The 14,519-nt window shown below is 42.2% G+C and overlaps 1 protein-coding gene across 6 annotated transcripts in view; it reads right to left on the bottom strand.

Annotated features, from left to right (window-relative positions):
• Window positions 1-14,519, bottom strand: part of Sh3tc2 (SH3 domain and tetratricopeptide repeats 2) — an 80,066-nt gene that overhangs the window by 24,079 nt on the left and 41,468 nt on the right. For 4 of the 6 annotated variants that reach the window (XM_058584232.1, XM_058584231.1, XM_058584233.1 and 1 more), the window contains 4 exons: window positions 4,665-4,815; window positions 3,888-4,010; window positions 2,556-2,706; window positions 645-856 (listed from right to left, as the gene is read on the bottom strand). In XM_058584232.1, coding sequence (XP_058440215.1) covers window positions 645-856; window positions 2,556-2,706; window positions 3,888-4,010; window positions 4,665-4,815 — 637 coding nt within the window. Of the gene's footprint in view, window positions 1-644; window positions 1,062-2,555; window positions 2,707-3,887; window positions 4,011-4,664; window positions 4,816-14,519 lie in introns of those variants that run through there. The other 2 variants (XM_046460304.2, XM_046460305.2) reach the window with 2 other exon arrangements.

The following is a 14,519-nucleotide window of genomic DNA, read 5'->3' as shown; positions in this document are numbered from 1 at the left end:
TAGCTGGAAACATAAGTTCATTCAACTCCAGCCTAGCAAGCAGGATAATAGGGTTAAAGCCTTCTTAGGGCCTAGATACTCTTATAATTCATGGGTCTCATCCTTCATTTTTCTCAAATATATGCACCCACATTTCTCATGAAATAATTTTGTAAACCTTCATAAAAATGAGTGGCAGTTGAGCTATGAGATTTTGTGGACATACAGTTAAGTAGTAATTTTGATTTTGATTTTGAAGCTTTTAGTTTGGGCGGGGGGGGGGGGAGGGGGTTGGATGTTTTTGTTTTCCTTTCAGGTGGCAGGGCTCACCAATCTTTGTAGGCCCTCCAGGGATTCACAGGCACTAGGCAATGTGCCTAGAATTTCTGATAGATGAAGAAGTCCTAGGAGTTACAGCAGAGCAAGGAGAAAGAGGAGCAATCCTTCTCCTCAGCAAGGTAGAAGCTCCTTTGAGGTCTCCGTGGGGTTTAGTGGAAAGAGCCACTGTGTCCCCTGTGAAGCCATTCCCTATGGTGAGCCAGGACTCCTCATCTTGGTCCCTGTGGTTCTCTCAACTCCACCCCCAAGTGTTCCTCGCTATCTTTGGGTCAGGGAAGGGTGTGGCTGGATGGCCATTCACATGACCTTGGAAGTCTGGCTCTTACCTTCAGCTGGTAGAAGGTGAGTTGGCCCAGGCGACAATATACCTTAGCATAGTATAGCGCCTCCTTGGGACTCTGCAGCCATGGTGGGCAAAGGGACAGAGTCTTTAGGTAGCAGTCCTCGGCCATCTCATACATGTGTAGTGCGTAGTACACGGTAGCTAGGCGGTGAAAGGCCACCAGCTCCTGCTTCTGATCTCCTAGGAATTGGAAGACTGAGACAGATACCCCGTGGCCAGCACTTCACATCATTTGATCGCGCATTCATTCCGTAAGACTTTCTGAAGCTCTACTAGAGGCCTGGGGCAGAGGAAATAACACAGAGGAGGCTCCTGCCTGCATGAGGCTTATGATCTGGTAAGACACAGGTATTCCTTAAAGAATTCCGCAAACAAATATAAAAATCGCACCTGCAGAGTGCTGTAAAAGAAAACGTGGGGGTCTCTGAGGGTAACCAAGTAGAGCGAGTGTGCTGGTCAGGGTTTGGTGGGATGATTCCCTAAAGAAAACGTTCTCCTTATTGCAAATGACACTGTCGCTCAGGATTGTGTGGCAGAATTATTTCTAAACCTCTGTAATGGATTTCACTGAGCAGCTAGGAATTCCTTATGATGAATAGCTTTATAACAAATGTCTTCTTCCCATGAAGCCTCTTCAGAGGGCTCACTTGGGCTACCATCAATAGCAGCCACTCCCTGGCTCCTTGACCAACTCTCAGTCTCACATACACCACAGAGACCCATTCACTTAAAAACCCTGGTTTCTAATGGGCCTGTGACTTCTTGTTTGGGGTTTTGGTGAGTTGATTGTCTTAATAACTAACCTCTGTAATACAAAATAGCCCTTTATAGGGAACAAAGGCTTATCATTGTATCTTTGGAATATGTGCCAAGTGGCTGTTGAATGTCCCCTAAAAACATCACTTTGAAGCTTCAAAGGACCAGAAGTCAAAATTAAAAGACAAAGTGCAAAGGAGAGAAAATTCTTTGACATGGAAAAATCCAGTCACACATGTATAAGGCGTGTATACCATCTCTCTTCAGCCCCTGTCTGTGAGGGGTAAAGTGTTCAGACAGAGCTGCCAGGGGGCCTCTAAGTCCTTCCCTGAGATTAGCAGACAGTTATTTGGATGAGGTTTCTGCCATATAAAAATATTAGCAAGAAAACAAGGGCAAGAGCTTTTAAGTGCAATTAGACACAATAAAGTCCACTATCATTCACATCAGATGCCCTTGAAAGTGCTCACAAGTGCCTTCAAAAGCCACCACCACCAAAGACTCCACTTACCCCTACATCTACTCAGGTCTTCTTAATCAGACCTGCTTTTCCTCAAGCACTAACATTCAAGACAAGGTTTCTTTTTTACTCTGCCTTTTCTTTTTCAATGACTTGTTTCAATGATTCTTTCTACTAGCTTTTGGTGCAAATGAAAGCTATTCCAACTATGTTGTGAGTTAGGCTTACATTTCTGTTCCATGGGAAAATATGCTTTTGACATCAACCAATTAAGAATTCAGAGCAAAGTCCTTTGGTAATGAGGGCTTTGTCTATGCATGGGATAAAATACCATTTAATTTATAGCCGGAAATGGTACTGACTGTAATATATGATGTGTGTGGCAGAGGTAACCCTAACCATGAACTCTCATGCCTAGCACTGTGCTACAGCCTTCATGTGGATTACCTCTGGTTATCATAACAACTGCTCAGGTTGGCACTGTTTTTAATCCTGCCTTGCTGATAACAAACTTAAGGCTCATGGAAGCAGATGCTTAATTAAGTTTCCCTGACAGTCAGATCTGGGATTTGAACCCATGAAGTCTGAATCCAGAGCCAATGCCTATGCTTTATTATCCATGCCTGACCAGTGTTCACCCCTCCCAATTTCATGAACCTGGTCATTGGGACCACCTACCTGTGACAATGCTTAGCCTGGCAGCCAGTGTGGCAAATTCCAAAGCCTTCTCATAGCCCTGAAGGCTGATCTGCAATTCTGTCAGCTTGTTGAAAATGCGGAGCTCAGTTCTCAGTGCCTTCATCCTCCTTGCTAAAGGAACAGCCCCAACCTGAGGACAGAGGCACAGGGAGCTTAGTCTGTGGCACATGCATTCTCAAGAGTCCTGTGCTCTCCTGGCAGGGATTGAGGATGGCCAGCTGTGTTTCCATACCAGGCTCCTCTCAACTCACTCTCCTGGTCCTTGCTCTTGGTGCTTTGCCCGGATCTGAGAGGCTGAAGAACTAGAGGTCATTAGGCCTCCCACAACTGGAGCAACTGTAAGTAGGAAAGGGAAGTGACTTTCCCAAGATCACCTGGGAAGTAATACACCTCTCAGCTGGGTGTTGCGTTGGTACACAGTGCTCATCTGTGAAGGACACATAAAAGTGTGTGCATAGTGTCAGTGCTCAGTAAATGCTCATTTAGGTTATTTTATGATGATGCAATTGTAGATGGGCCTCTTCATCTCTCTGAGCCTCAGTTTTCTCATCTACAAAATGCTGATGAAATAAGTGAGCAGATTGATAGTCAGAAGTATGTTTCCTGTTCTGCCCACATCTAGTCCAGTGTTGGCACATCCTCCGTACCTGATAATGTCTGATGAGCAAATAACTGAACAAATGAATGAATATCTGAATAAATAAAATTTTAGGATCAAATAAGATAAGGAGGCTACCAAACATCAGCCAGTGATGAACAACAAGGATGCATCTGCTTAACATCTGGGCATTTATTTAGTTAGTATTATTTTTCTTTACATCAGCTCTGATTTTCCCGCCTCAGTCTTTGCCATAATATCTGTGAAAACGTGAACTTGATTAACAGGTGTTATACATTTTAGATTTTAAAAGAACATTTTAAGACATGACTAATAATAACCCAGTAAAATGTTTTTAGGGCCAACCCATGCACCTCTTTACATAATCTCCCACTATGCCACCAAGAGCAAGTTGCAAACACTAGTAAACACAGAGGTATTGTTACAAACTATAAAGTACCATGCACCCATGAGATCTGATGGCGAAGGGGTATTATTCCAGGAAGGATAATTTTTTAAGGCTGAGAAGGACACTGAAATTAACAGATCCCTCTGCTGATTTAAGGAAAGGCGAGTATGTGAGCACTGGGCGAGGAAGGGAAGGAAAAGAAATACCAGTAAGAAAGGGTCCTAGGGACCCGGCAGAGGTCCAGTGGTGCCCCTGCGCACATTCGTGGGGGGCCTGGCCGCGCCCTACACAGCCCCCGACTCACCCGATAATACTCCACCGCGCAGTGCCGGTGACGCGTCCCATTGAAGAACACATCGCCAGCTTCCTCGTAGAGTTTGAGGGCCAGGGAGGGCTCCTCTGACTTCAAAGCTGTTTGGATGGCTGCCTGGGTGGGACAGAGAGAAGGCTTCCAGACTCCTTCGGGACTGGCAGGAAGCAGATCCAGACCCCACCTGCTTTGAACCTCTGCTGAAGTTCACCCCAAGTAGGAAATTGGACTGTACACACAGAGGCAGAGAAGAAGGCTCTGGGGGGTCTTGCTCTGATATTTCCCCCAACATACATAACAGATTTCCTTTAGTGGTACAAGAAGTGATTTTAATAATTATTCATTTAAATGTATTTTAGAGGGGAAAAAAAGATTAATAACAGATCAAAGTAGTGGTTTCTGATAGCATTCCTTAGGAGAAAGTTAAGTATAAAAAATGAGTCGATGAAAAGTGAGTAAATCACAGTACAGAAGACACATGGACAGAGCAAAGCCCTGAGTTGAATGAATAAATGACTGACACCGGAAATCAGGGATCTAATCCAAAAGCTGCACTTTCCAGTCAGAGATAGTGAAACATGGAAAGAATACAGATGCTCTCCAGTTCACCCCAACAGTTAGTGGCAAACAAATGCCTTATCTTCCAGCCCAGTACCCCTCTCCAATCCCCAGGATTTCTTGGCATGAATACCACCCTCTCTGGTTCTAGCCAGTCAATTTAGAGAGAACAGCCGCCTCCTAAAGGGCCCACGCCAGCAGATCCCTACCAACCTGCAGGTACAGCTCCACCAGCTCGTCCTCCTGCATGAGGTAGTGGAGTCGCCCAGCCCCCAGCCAGGCCTCAGCAGCCTTGTCTGTCTCCCCGAGGTCAATGAATATACGCAGGCTCTCCTTGATGCAGGTGAGGGACCTCCTGAGGGACCTGGGAGGCAGAGAGAGACCTGTGAGGTATGAGGTACCAAAGCAGCTCATGATTACTCAGCACACAGGAAAAATGCTGCTCTATGAGGGAACAACCATAACCCAGACCATCTAGAGAATCAGAGACTGATTTAAATCTCAGTTCCCCTGGCTGTGTGACCTTGAGAAAGTATAGGACCTCTCTATGTCGTGTTTTTCCTATCCATAGAATGGGAATGTAATGCTACCTGCCTGAAAAGGTTATTGTGAGCATTGAATGAGATAATAAAACTAGAATGCCTAGAATACTACCTATCACATAGTAAGCACTTGATGAGTGTTCAAATATCAGTTTAATCATCATCATTATTACTAACCCATGCTCCCTCTATCTTTAGGCTGTACTATATCAATTTTTTTACCTGACACTCAGTAGACACAAAATGTGTATTTATGAAATGAATACACAAGTGAGAGACCGTAGCAGTAACTTCAAATCATCAAAAAGTTTTCGACATTTTGGTTAAGAAGGGAGATCAAGTAGGGTGAAATTTTCAAAAAGTTGGTGCCTTATGATGACTCTTTAATTATCTGGAAATGCTTTAATTATTTAGTACTCTTTAATTACTTGGGAAATTGTATTACATAGAAAACCCTTCCCCTGTGACAGGGATTAACGAGGGAACGAAGCATGGATAATGTGGCATTAGACAGGTTCAGAATTCCACAACGGGAAGGACAACTGGGGATCAACAAGACAGCAGTCCTCAATCCCACAGCAATTAGAGTCACCCATAGAAATGCCATGCCAGCCCGAGCCCTGAGTCTCTGGGAGTGTGGCCCAGGCACCAGCATTTTGTCAAAGCTACAACAAGACTCTATTGTGCAGCCAGCGGTGAGATCCAGTCCAACTCCTTTATTTTATAGAAGAAACAGACCCAGAGATGGAAGGTGACTTGCACAAGGTTGCACAGCACAGTAGAGGAAGATCCAAAACCAGAGCTCCCTTCTTCCAATGAGAAGACTCATCCCACAGTGCCCACAATTCTCAAAGCATGATTCATAGCCCAGCTGCACTGGCCTTACCTGGGAAGCTTCATGAAACCACAGACGGACAGTGTTGCCTCAGACTGACTGAATCAGAATCATTACAGTTTCAATCCAGAAATCTAAATTCCTAAGACACACCCAGTTTCTGCTCAGGCACACCAAAGTTTGAGAACCACTGCACTAAACCACACATATCCTTCTAGAAACGATGATCAGCATCAACCACATCTGTGGACAACACTGAGGAAGTCCTCATTGAGACGGGAAGTTAACCACCTGCTATAGGTTTGATGTGGCTTGTCCCACGAAAGTGCAAGTGTTGGAGGCTTGGTCTTTAGTGTGGCCTTTAGGAGATGGGCTTAGTCCAAGGTCATTAGGTCACGGGGGGGGGGGGGGCATTGCCCTCGAAAGGGATGACCTAGCTCATGTGTAGGACCCATGAGAGTGAGGGCTTATCAAAGAGCAAGACCAGCCCCTCCTGGCACTCTGGCTTCCTGGCTCGCCATGCTCTCCTGCCATCCTGACGCCATCAGCCGTAAGGCTTTCGCCAGAGCTGGGCCGGTAATGACCATTCCCTTGAACCTCTAAAATTGTGAGCTAAATAAACCTCTCTTTTATTTATCACCCAACCTCAGGTATTTTGTTGTAGAGATGGAAAATGGATTCATACACTCCCTCATCACAGACAACTCAGTTGCCAGGCCCTTCCCCACAATGTCAGAGGCAAGTATGGCCTTGTACAGATGAGACCTCCATTGTTTTCAGCAATGAGGCAGCTGTTGGCCTTCTGAAGAGAGTGCCAAGGATTTGGCCCATATAAGAACTAGAAAGAAAGAACCCAAGATTTCATCGATCCCTTGTCCTTGAAATAAGATGTACTGCCATCCAGGAGGGGCACTGACCTCTCTCAAGTGTTGGAGTGTCAAATTTGTTGCTGAGACTGTTCTGAGAACCGAAAAGCTCCATGCAATGCTGAGGTGGCCGCCCACCCTCCTGGTGGAGCTGTGATAACCACAGGTCTCTTTCACTGTAGGGAGTCCTGTCTATTCTCCCCTGCTTGGTACCCCAGGACCTCAAGCAGGATTAAGAGGTTCAGCAGATCTGGCCTCCAATGCTCTCCCTGGAACAGTTAATGAAGTCAGACCCATAAATCTAAATCTGATCCTATTTCCTGCTGTATTTTTGTTTGTTACCACTTGCTGTCCTGGGATGTCCTTGGGCTGAAGTTGTTTTCTCCAGACCCTTAGGGAGCAAGATTCGGATTCTTACGGAGCAGCCAATTCACAGAGCAGGCATTTGTTTCCTTGACTGTGGAAGAAAAGAGATTTTTCTTTCCAAGAAATGTCCCACTGGAGGATGACAAGAATAATGGGGATACTCACACATCCAGACCACAGGCAGATGGAGGGTTTTCTAAAGACACTGCTTCTCATCAAGATGTACCTCTGATCCCTGATCTCTGACCAAAAGAAAAAGTGCCTGTGTGGCCTGAGCTGGGGAGCTCGTCTCCAGCTTGCTTCACTCTTCCCCCTCTTCTCTCCCCACTCCACTATTTTATATCTGCCAGTGGCTCTACTGTGTCACTCACCCGCTGAGCCTCTGGCTTGACCTGAAATGGCTCAGTATCCCAGTTCCTCCAGCCACCACCTGCAGACTCTAGATCTAGTGAACCTTTCCAATCAAAAGAAGCAAAGAACCCAACTCATCATGTGCCCTCTTGGAAATTCTACGTGCATGCCCAGCCACGGTATTTATCCCCCCTCCTTTCCGGTTCTGATTTTTCTCTTTTTCTCATTTTTCCTTTCCCCAAGTCTCTGGGAACTCAATCCTTATTTCTTTTGCCCTTCCTGAGCATTATCCATGAGCCTGTGGCCAAGTGACCTCAACACACCTGCACATAATTCCAGGGACCTCCTACCAATCCCTCAGGGTTTCCCAAATCCCTGCCCAGCCTGATGAGTTTGTCTGACCTCTGACCAAAAGCCAGCCTCCACTAATTGCTTCTGTCCTGTGCTGATAATAGGGACTAACAATTTCTGAGGGCTGAATCTTTGCCAGGTGTTGGGACATGCGCTTTCAATAGACATTTTCTCATTCACTCCCCCTAGAAATTCGAAGCCAACAAGATTTTTTTGGCTCATTTTTGCAAATAGAGAAATCTCAATGGGATTTTTTTTTTAGCTTACACAAATTTTCATGCTCATTTCTGAAGCTTTATTTTGAGCTCTCTGCTCCTTTCTTATCATCATAATAATGGCAGTATTATTAACTGGAATTTATTGAGCATGTAGCATTCACTAGGTGCTTTGCATGTAAAATCTCATTTAATCATGCAACAATCCTAAGAGGTCAGTACTATTAGTACATTCATTTTACCAAGGGAAAAGTAAGGCTCAGAAAGACTAAGTAAATAGGACTTGGTAATAAACCCTATTTAAACAAACATCTAACCCGAATAGTCTGACTCCACACTCAAGCAGTTCTTAGTTTCTAGATATCAGCTGTAGGGAGACATTTTTTTTTTCTTTTGTCACTTCAAAAACCCTGAAGTTGCTAAGAACATAGTGTTTTGAAACCCTAAACAAAGTTTCCTTATCTGCAAAAGTGGGACAGTAGCATGCATAACAGCCCTGAGATCAAACGAGGACACAGCAATTCAATCATTTCCTTCCTTAGGATAACAGAAATGCTAGGGATTAGTCATATCAGTTATATTGAAAAAACAAATGTTGAAGCAGATCTTTTTTTCAGTTTCAAAGAAATAAGAAGCATGAGGATAAAAATAAAAGCCAGGAGCAATAGATTCTAGGCTGCTATTGTATTCATGTGAAAAAGATCAATCATTATTCCTTAAAGTCTCAGTACATGCAAGGCATTCCCTCTTTCTCAAAATAATATTATATACCTCCTTTCTGGCACTTACCACAGTTTATATAATGACTTTGGTGACTTTTTATGCAAGCAGTGACTTTAGGGAATACAACTCCTTGGTCCAGCTTCATAGTAAATGTTCAATAAATATTCACTGAATTGAATCAGTAGAGTCATAAAGCTTTCATGGACCCCACCTGGCTCAGATCTAGAGCAAAGTACCAGTCTGAATTGTTATCCAAAGATGGGACCCAGAAAGATCCATCCCAGTGAGAGACTGAAAATTTCATTAACTATATTCTGTAATTGTCACCCAGGCAGCAAGAATGACATAATAATGTACTGGAACAAAAGACAGCAGAGTATACCAAGGCAAAAACCTGAAGACTGAGCCAACATTTGAAGCATCCACTTGCCCTCCCTACCACCTTCCATCTCTAAACACTAGGGAAAATCTTTGAAAGAGAAGGAATTAAAATCATCACAAAGGCAGCATGGACGAGTAAATACCACCTTAAATTGAAAATTCAGAGGTCTGAGCTAATGCCAGTGAAACCAAGAGGTGAAATCTGTGTGGACCCTCTGCAGCAGGCAAGCGCAGACCTGATGGGAAGTGGCCAGGTTCATGCATGCATTTCCACCAGCCTTCACCATACACCCTGCTGAGCATATCATCTTTCTAAGATGAGGATTATTGGCCAAGCAAGCAGAATACACAAAAAGTACTAGCACTCTTGGCGGGTGTGGTGGTACACGCTTGTCGATCCCAGCAGCACAGGAGGCTGAGGCAGGAAGATCGAGAGTTCAAAGCCAGCCTCAGCCATTTAGCAAGGCACTGAGCAACTCAGCAAGACCCCGTCTCTAAATAAAATATTTTAAAAGGGCTGGGAATGTGATTTAGTGGTTAAGCATCACTGGGTTCAATCCCCTGTACCAAAAAAAAACAAAAAAAAGAATAAGTTCTGTAGACCAGGAGGTCGTCAACTATGGCCCATGAACCAAATACAGCCTTCTACTAGCTTTTATAAGTAAAATTTTATTGAAGCACAGCCTCACTGATTCATTTATGAATTATCTATGGATGTTTTTGCACACAACTGCAGAGTGAAGAAGTTGTGGAAGAGACCATATGGCCCACAAAGCCTAAACCATTAACAATCTGACCTTTTTTTTTTTTTTTTTTTTTTTTAATTTGCTGATCCTGCTCTGGCCACAGATTGTTTGGACATCAATCGCTGCCAGTGAGCTCATGCCACCATCAGCTCTCAGTTCCCACAAATCTTTCTGCCTCGTGTGGTTACCCTGATATATACACATTGCTTAGCAGACAGGGAGTGCTCTGAATGCTTTCTGTTACCATTTTCATCCTGGATGCTCACTGTGGACCTAGAGGGCCACCATCTTGCCTACCCCAACTCAACCTCCTCATTCCTAAGCCACAGGCTCCCAGGCTCCTCTCTACCCATATCCAGTTGATTACCAAAATCATCTGGTAATTCTATGAAATGTTTTTCCAACGGGTACCTGCGTTTCCATGATCACTGCTCTTCCTTCCACCTGAAATGTTATTCTCCCTGTTCTGCAAACTTTGCAAAATCTTACCCGTCCTTCAGGGACCTCTTCAAATGCTCTACCTGGATGAATTCTTTCCTGACAAGTTCCCTCACTCCATGCTGGGAGTGCCCCTTGACCCTCGCCTCTGAGCCTGACACTTCTTCCCTGAACACTCCTTGCCTTTGCTTGCTGTGACTCTAAGCTTTGTGAGAATGGAAATCCCTTGATGGGGGTTGAGTTGAAGAAATCTGCCCATCAAGACCCACTTAACAAATTCCTCTAGAGAGCAATGCCAGGAAAAAGTCTGCTCTTACACACACTTTTGTTTACGTTCTTTGACCAGAGACAACCTCATGTGGCAGTCCCCTCTTCTGCCCCAGCTACCAGGAAATTCAGTGAGAAATTACAGTAACTATATCCAGGTGTGTGGAAACACCTGGTTTTTTGTCTGTTAGTTGGTCTTTGTTCTTTCTTTTTTTAGCACACTATAGGAGTAGGATAGGATTTACACATGCTAAGTAAACATAGCAATACAGCATGTTCTCTTTGATGAAGTGGCCATCTTACAAAGGGACAATGACCTTCTGTCTACAGGAGTTTCCTCTGATACCTAAAGTACTTCCTGAGCTTCCTCTTAATGTCACTCATATTGATGGTAAAGCTGGAGAAGTGCTTTTTTATTTCCTCCCAAATAAAATCTCAGATCTTAGAATCTTGGAATATTAGAATTACAAGATGCTAGTCAGAAGAATAGAGTAAGGACCTCCAAAACTCCAGGACTCCAGAAAAGCAATGAAAATACTGGGGGGAAAAACTGTCAAAATAATCTTTATCCCCAAACTCTGGAAATTAACAAAAGATATAAAACAATCCAAAAAGTTTTCATTTAAAAAAAAAATGTCAATACTCTTAAGTTCTGTTCAGTGAGCTTTGTTCCTTCCTGACTTACCCTAGAGCCCTCCTGCTCACTTGCAAAAACCAAAGCCTCATAATCACTGTAACTGGGAAAGTCAGCATCTGTGCAGCCTCTGGAGGGGCCTTCATGAGTTTGGAAACCCCCAGAGTTCCATCTCCAGAGAATTTGTCACTGTTGAACCTTTCTGAATGCTCCCTGAATGTGTCCACTCACAGGGTTTGCTCTCATCTGACCTAACTCACAGTTCACCCAGGAAACAGAAAATACCTTTTTTCCTGGTACGTCTGTCCAAAAAACCAGCAGCAATAATTGAAATTTGTCACTGCCTGAGGTAAGGAAAATACTTGGAGCAAACAAGATGCTGATTTAAAAAAAAAAAAAAAAAAGGAAAAGTGGAAGTCCACAAGAGACTTTGTAAATCTCCATCATCCTCCTTGGAATCAGGAAGACCACATACCACATGCATGTGCAGACCTGTGTGCCTGCCCAGGCAACAACTGAGATTGCTATAAATTAAGATACTCATTATAATACCCAGGGAATACACTAAGAAAATAACTGAAAGAAATATAGTAAAAGAATTGACAAGAAAATTGATATGGTGGAAATACTTAATACAAAAGAAGGAAGGAATGGGGGAATCAAAAAACTAAAAATGCATGAGACATATAAGAAACAACTAGCAAGGGCTGGGGGTAGCTCAGTGGTAGAGCACTTGCCTACCATGTGCCTGGCCCTGGGATCCATCCCCAGCACCACAAAGAAAAAAGAGAGAAAGAAATAATAAAATGGTTATGTAAATACTGTCTTAACCAGTAGCTAATTAAATATAAATAGATTAAATTCTCCCATAAAAAGAAGCAATTTTTTAAATGATCCAATTATATAATGTCTATAAAAAACATACTTCAGATTCAAAGACAAATAAATAGATTAGAAAGTAAAAATATATAAATTATGCAAAAAGTACGAAAGGACCTGAAGTGCCTGTTCAAAATTGGACAAAAGGAACAAAATTGCCACTAAAGACAATGAGGGACATTTGACAGTGATAAGATAGTTGATCCATAAGGAAAATGCAATTATAGATATGTAAGCACCTAATGATGGAGCCCTAAATTACATGCAGAAAAAATGACAGAATTCTACCAAAAATGTAAAGAAGAATTAACACCAACCCTTCACAAACTCTTACCAAAAAAAATATAGAAAGAGGAAGGACGATTTCCCAACTCATTCTATGAGGCAATCAAAAGAGTGAAAACACAACCCATGAGTTGGAATAAAATGCTTTCTCATAAGAGACTTGTATCCAAAATAATTAAAAAAAAAAAAACCTCTTACAAGGGCTGGGATTGTGGCTCAGTGGGAGAGTGCTTGCCTAGCATGTGTGAGGCACTGGGTTCGATTCTCAGCAGCACATATAAATAAATTAATAAATAAAATAAAGGTCCATTGACAATTAAAAAAACACTCTTATAACTTCACAAAAAATGGGCAAAAGACCAAATTTTTAAATGGACAAATGATTGGAATAGACATTTCTCCAAAGATCATACATGAATAGACAGTAAGCACATGAAATGATGTTCAATGTTTTAGCTAGTAGGGAAGTGCAAACTAAAACCATAATGGGGAAAAAATATAACGAGCTTCATTTCATCCCCACTAGGACAGAAAGTGAAGAAGACAGGGGAAGAGCAAGGTGGGTGGAGATTGGGTGGACCTTCATTCATCACTTTGGGGATAGAATGGTGCAGCACTTTGAAAACAGTAGAATTCCCCCAAACACTCCAACAGAGTTACCACATGACTGTAATTCCACTTCTAGGTATACACTAGGAGAATTAGAAACATATCTTCACACAAAAATTCCTACATGAATGTTCATGAATGTTCATGTAGGAATTTTTCATAATAGCCACAAAATGGAAACATTTTGTGTTCTTCATAATAGCCACAAAATGGAAATAAGCCAAATATCCATCAACTTTGGAATGAATAAATAAATGTGGTATATCACATAATAAACACATGTGGTATATATTATCCAACAATAAAAAAAAATAAAATACTTACACATGTAACAAACTAAATGACCCTTGAAAGCATCATACTAAATGAAAGAAGTCAGTCACAAAAGGCCATATATTATATGACTCCATTTATATAAAATATCCAGCATAGGAAAAATCCATAGAGATGGACAGTGGATGAGTGATTTCCAGGGATGGGGTGAGGATGGGTAATGGGGAGTGACCACTAATGGATTCAAGATTTGGAGGGAGGTCATGAAAATATTCTACAGTTAGATGGTGGTGATGGTTACACAGCTTTGTGAATGTACTAAAAACTAAATTGTATGCTGCATTATAAAGGATGGATTTTTTGTCATATGATTATAATACCTCAATAAAGGTCCAACTCAATTCAGGAAACTCTTCTATAAGTTCCTGAACAGTCAGCCTCTGCTTGAACACTTGTGATGGTGAGATGCTCACTCCCACTCAGAGTAGGATGCTCCATTTGGGAACAGTTATTTTAGACTCTTTTTCCTAACCATTAAATTCCCCAGCACCAACCATGGTGCCTGACACATCGGAAAGATAAGATGCTGGAACATTTCATGGTGATATTTTTAAATAAAAAAGCAAGTAAGAGAACAGTATATTATACAACACAACTATTATCATGATCCCATTTGTGACTAGACATGTGCAAATTATATTTAAAACATCTAATATTTAATATAGAGAATATACATCATATATAATCTTTCATATATATAAAACATTTCTTTATAGCTATTTAAAATCTTTACATAGTTGCTTCTGGGGAGTCTGGGGACTGCTGAAAGTCCCAGACTTACATTATTTTTCAACTTACAATCTTCAGTGCCAGTTTAATGTTTGTTTGTTTGTTTGCTCACCATAAGCAACTGTTCAATTTTAGGAAAAATTTTCATCCCTCATTTGGGTACAAATCTCTATGTCCTAATATAGTATGCATTACTTGGATCTTTATCAGTGAATACTTCTGAAGAAAAGTGTTCTGTGGCTAATATATTGGCCAGTGAACTCCAAGGGCTATTGGAATGGACATTTGAGCTTCCACTGAAAGCAAATCTGAACACCTTCCTTGTCACTAAAGACCATAGAGTCTACTTGTAAGCTACTTTTTTCCTTATCTAGCTCTGAACTAAAGAGCCAGGGACTCTCTCAAGTACAACTCCCCATTTCCATCTTAATCACTGTGGCCAAGTCAGCATGCAGCTGCAGCTTAAGGGTCACAAGTTAGTGGACTAAGTAACTGATTTACCACTCGACTGCCCACAA

The sequence above is a fragment of the Marmota monax genome, unplaced genomic scaffold (genome assembly GCF_021218885.2).
Source record: "Marmota monax isolate L192 unplaced genomic scaffold, Marmota_monax_Labrador192_F-V1.1 WCK01_AAM20220418_F8-fsc00006, whole genome shotgun sequence".
Lineage (NCBI taxonomy): Eukaryota > Metazoa > Chordata > Mammalia > Rodentia > Sciuridae > Marmota > Marmota monax.
Note: the sequence above shows the minus strand (reverse complement) of the source record. Positions and strands in the feature narration are given on the sequence as shown.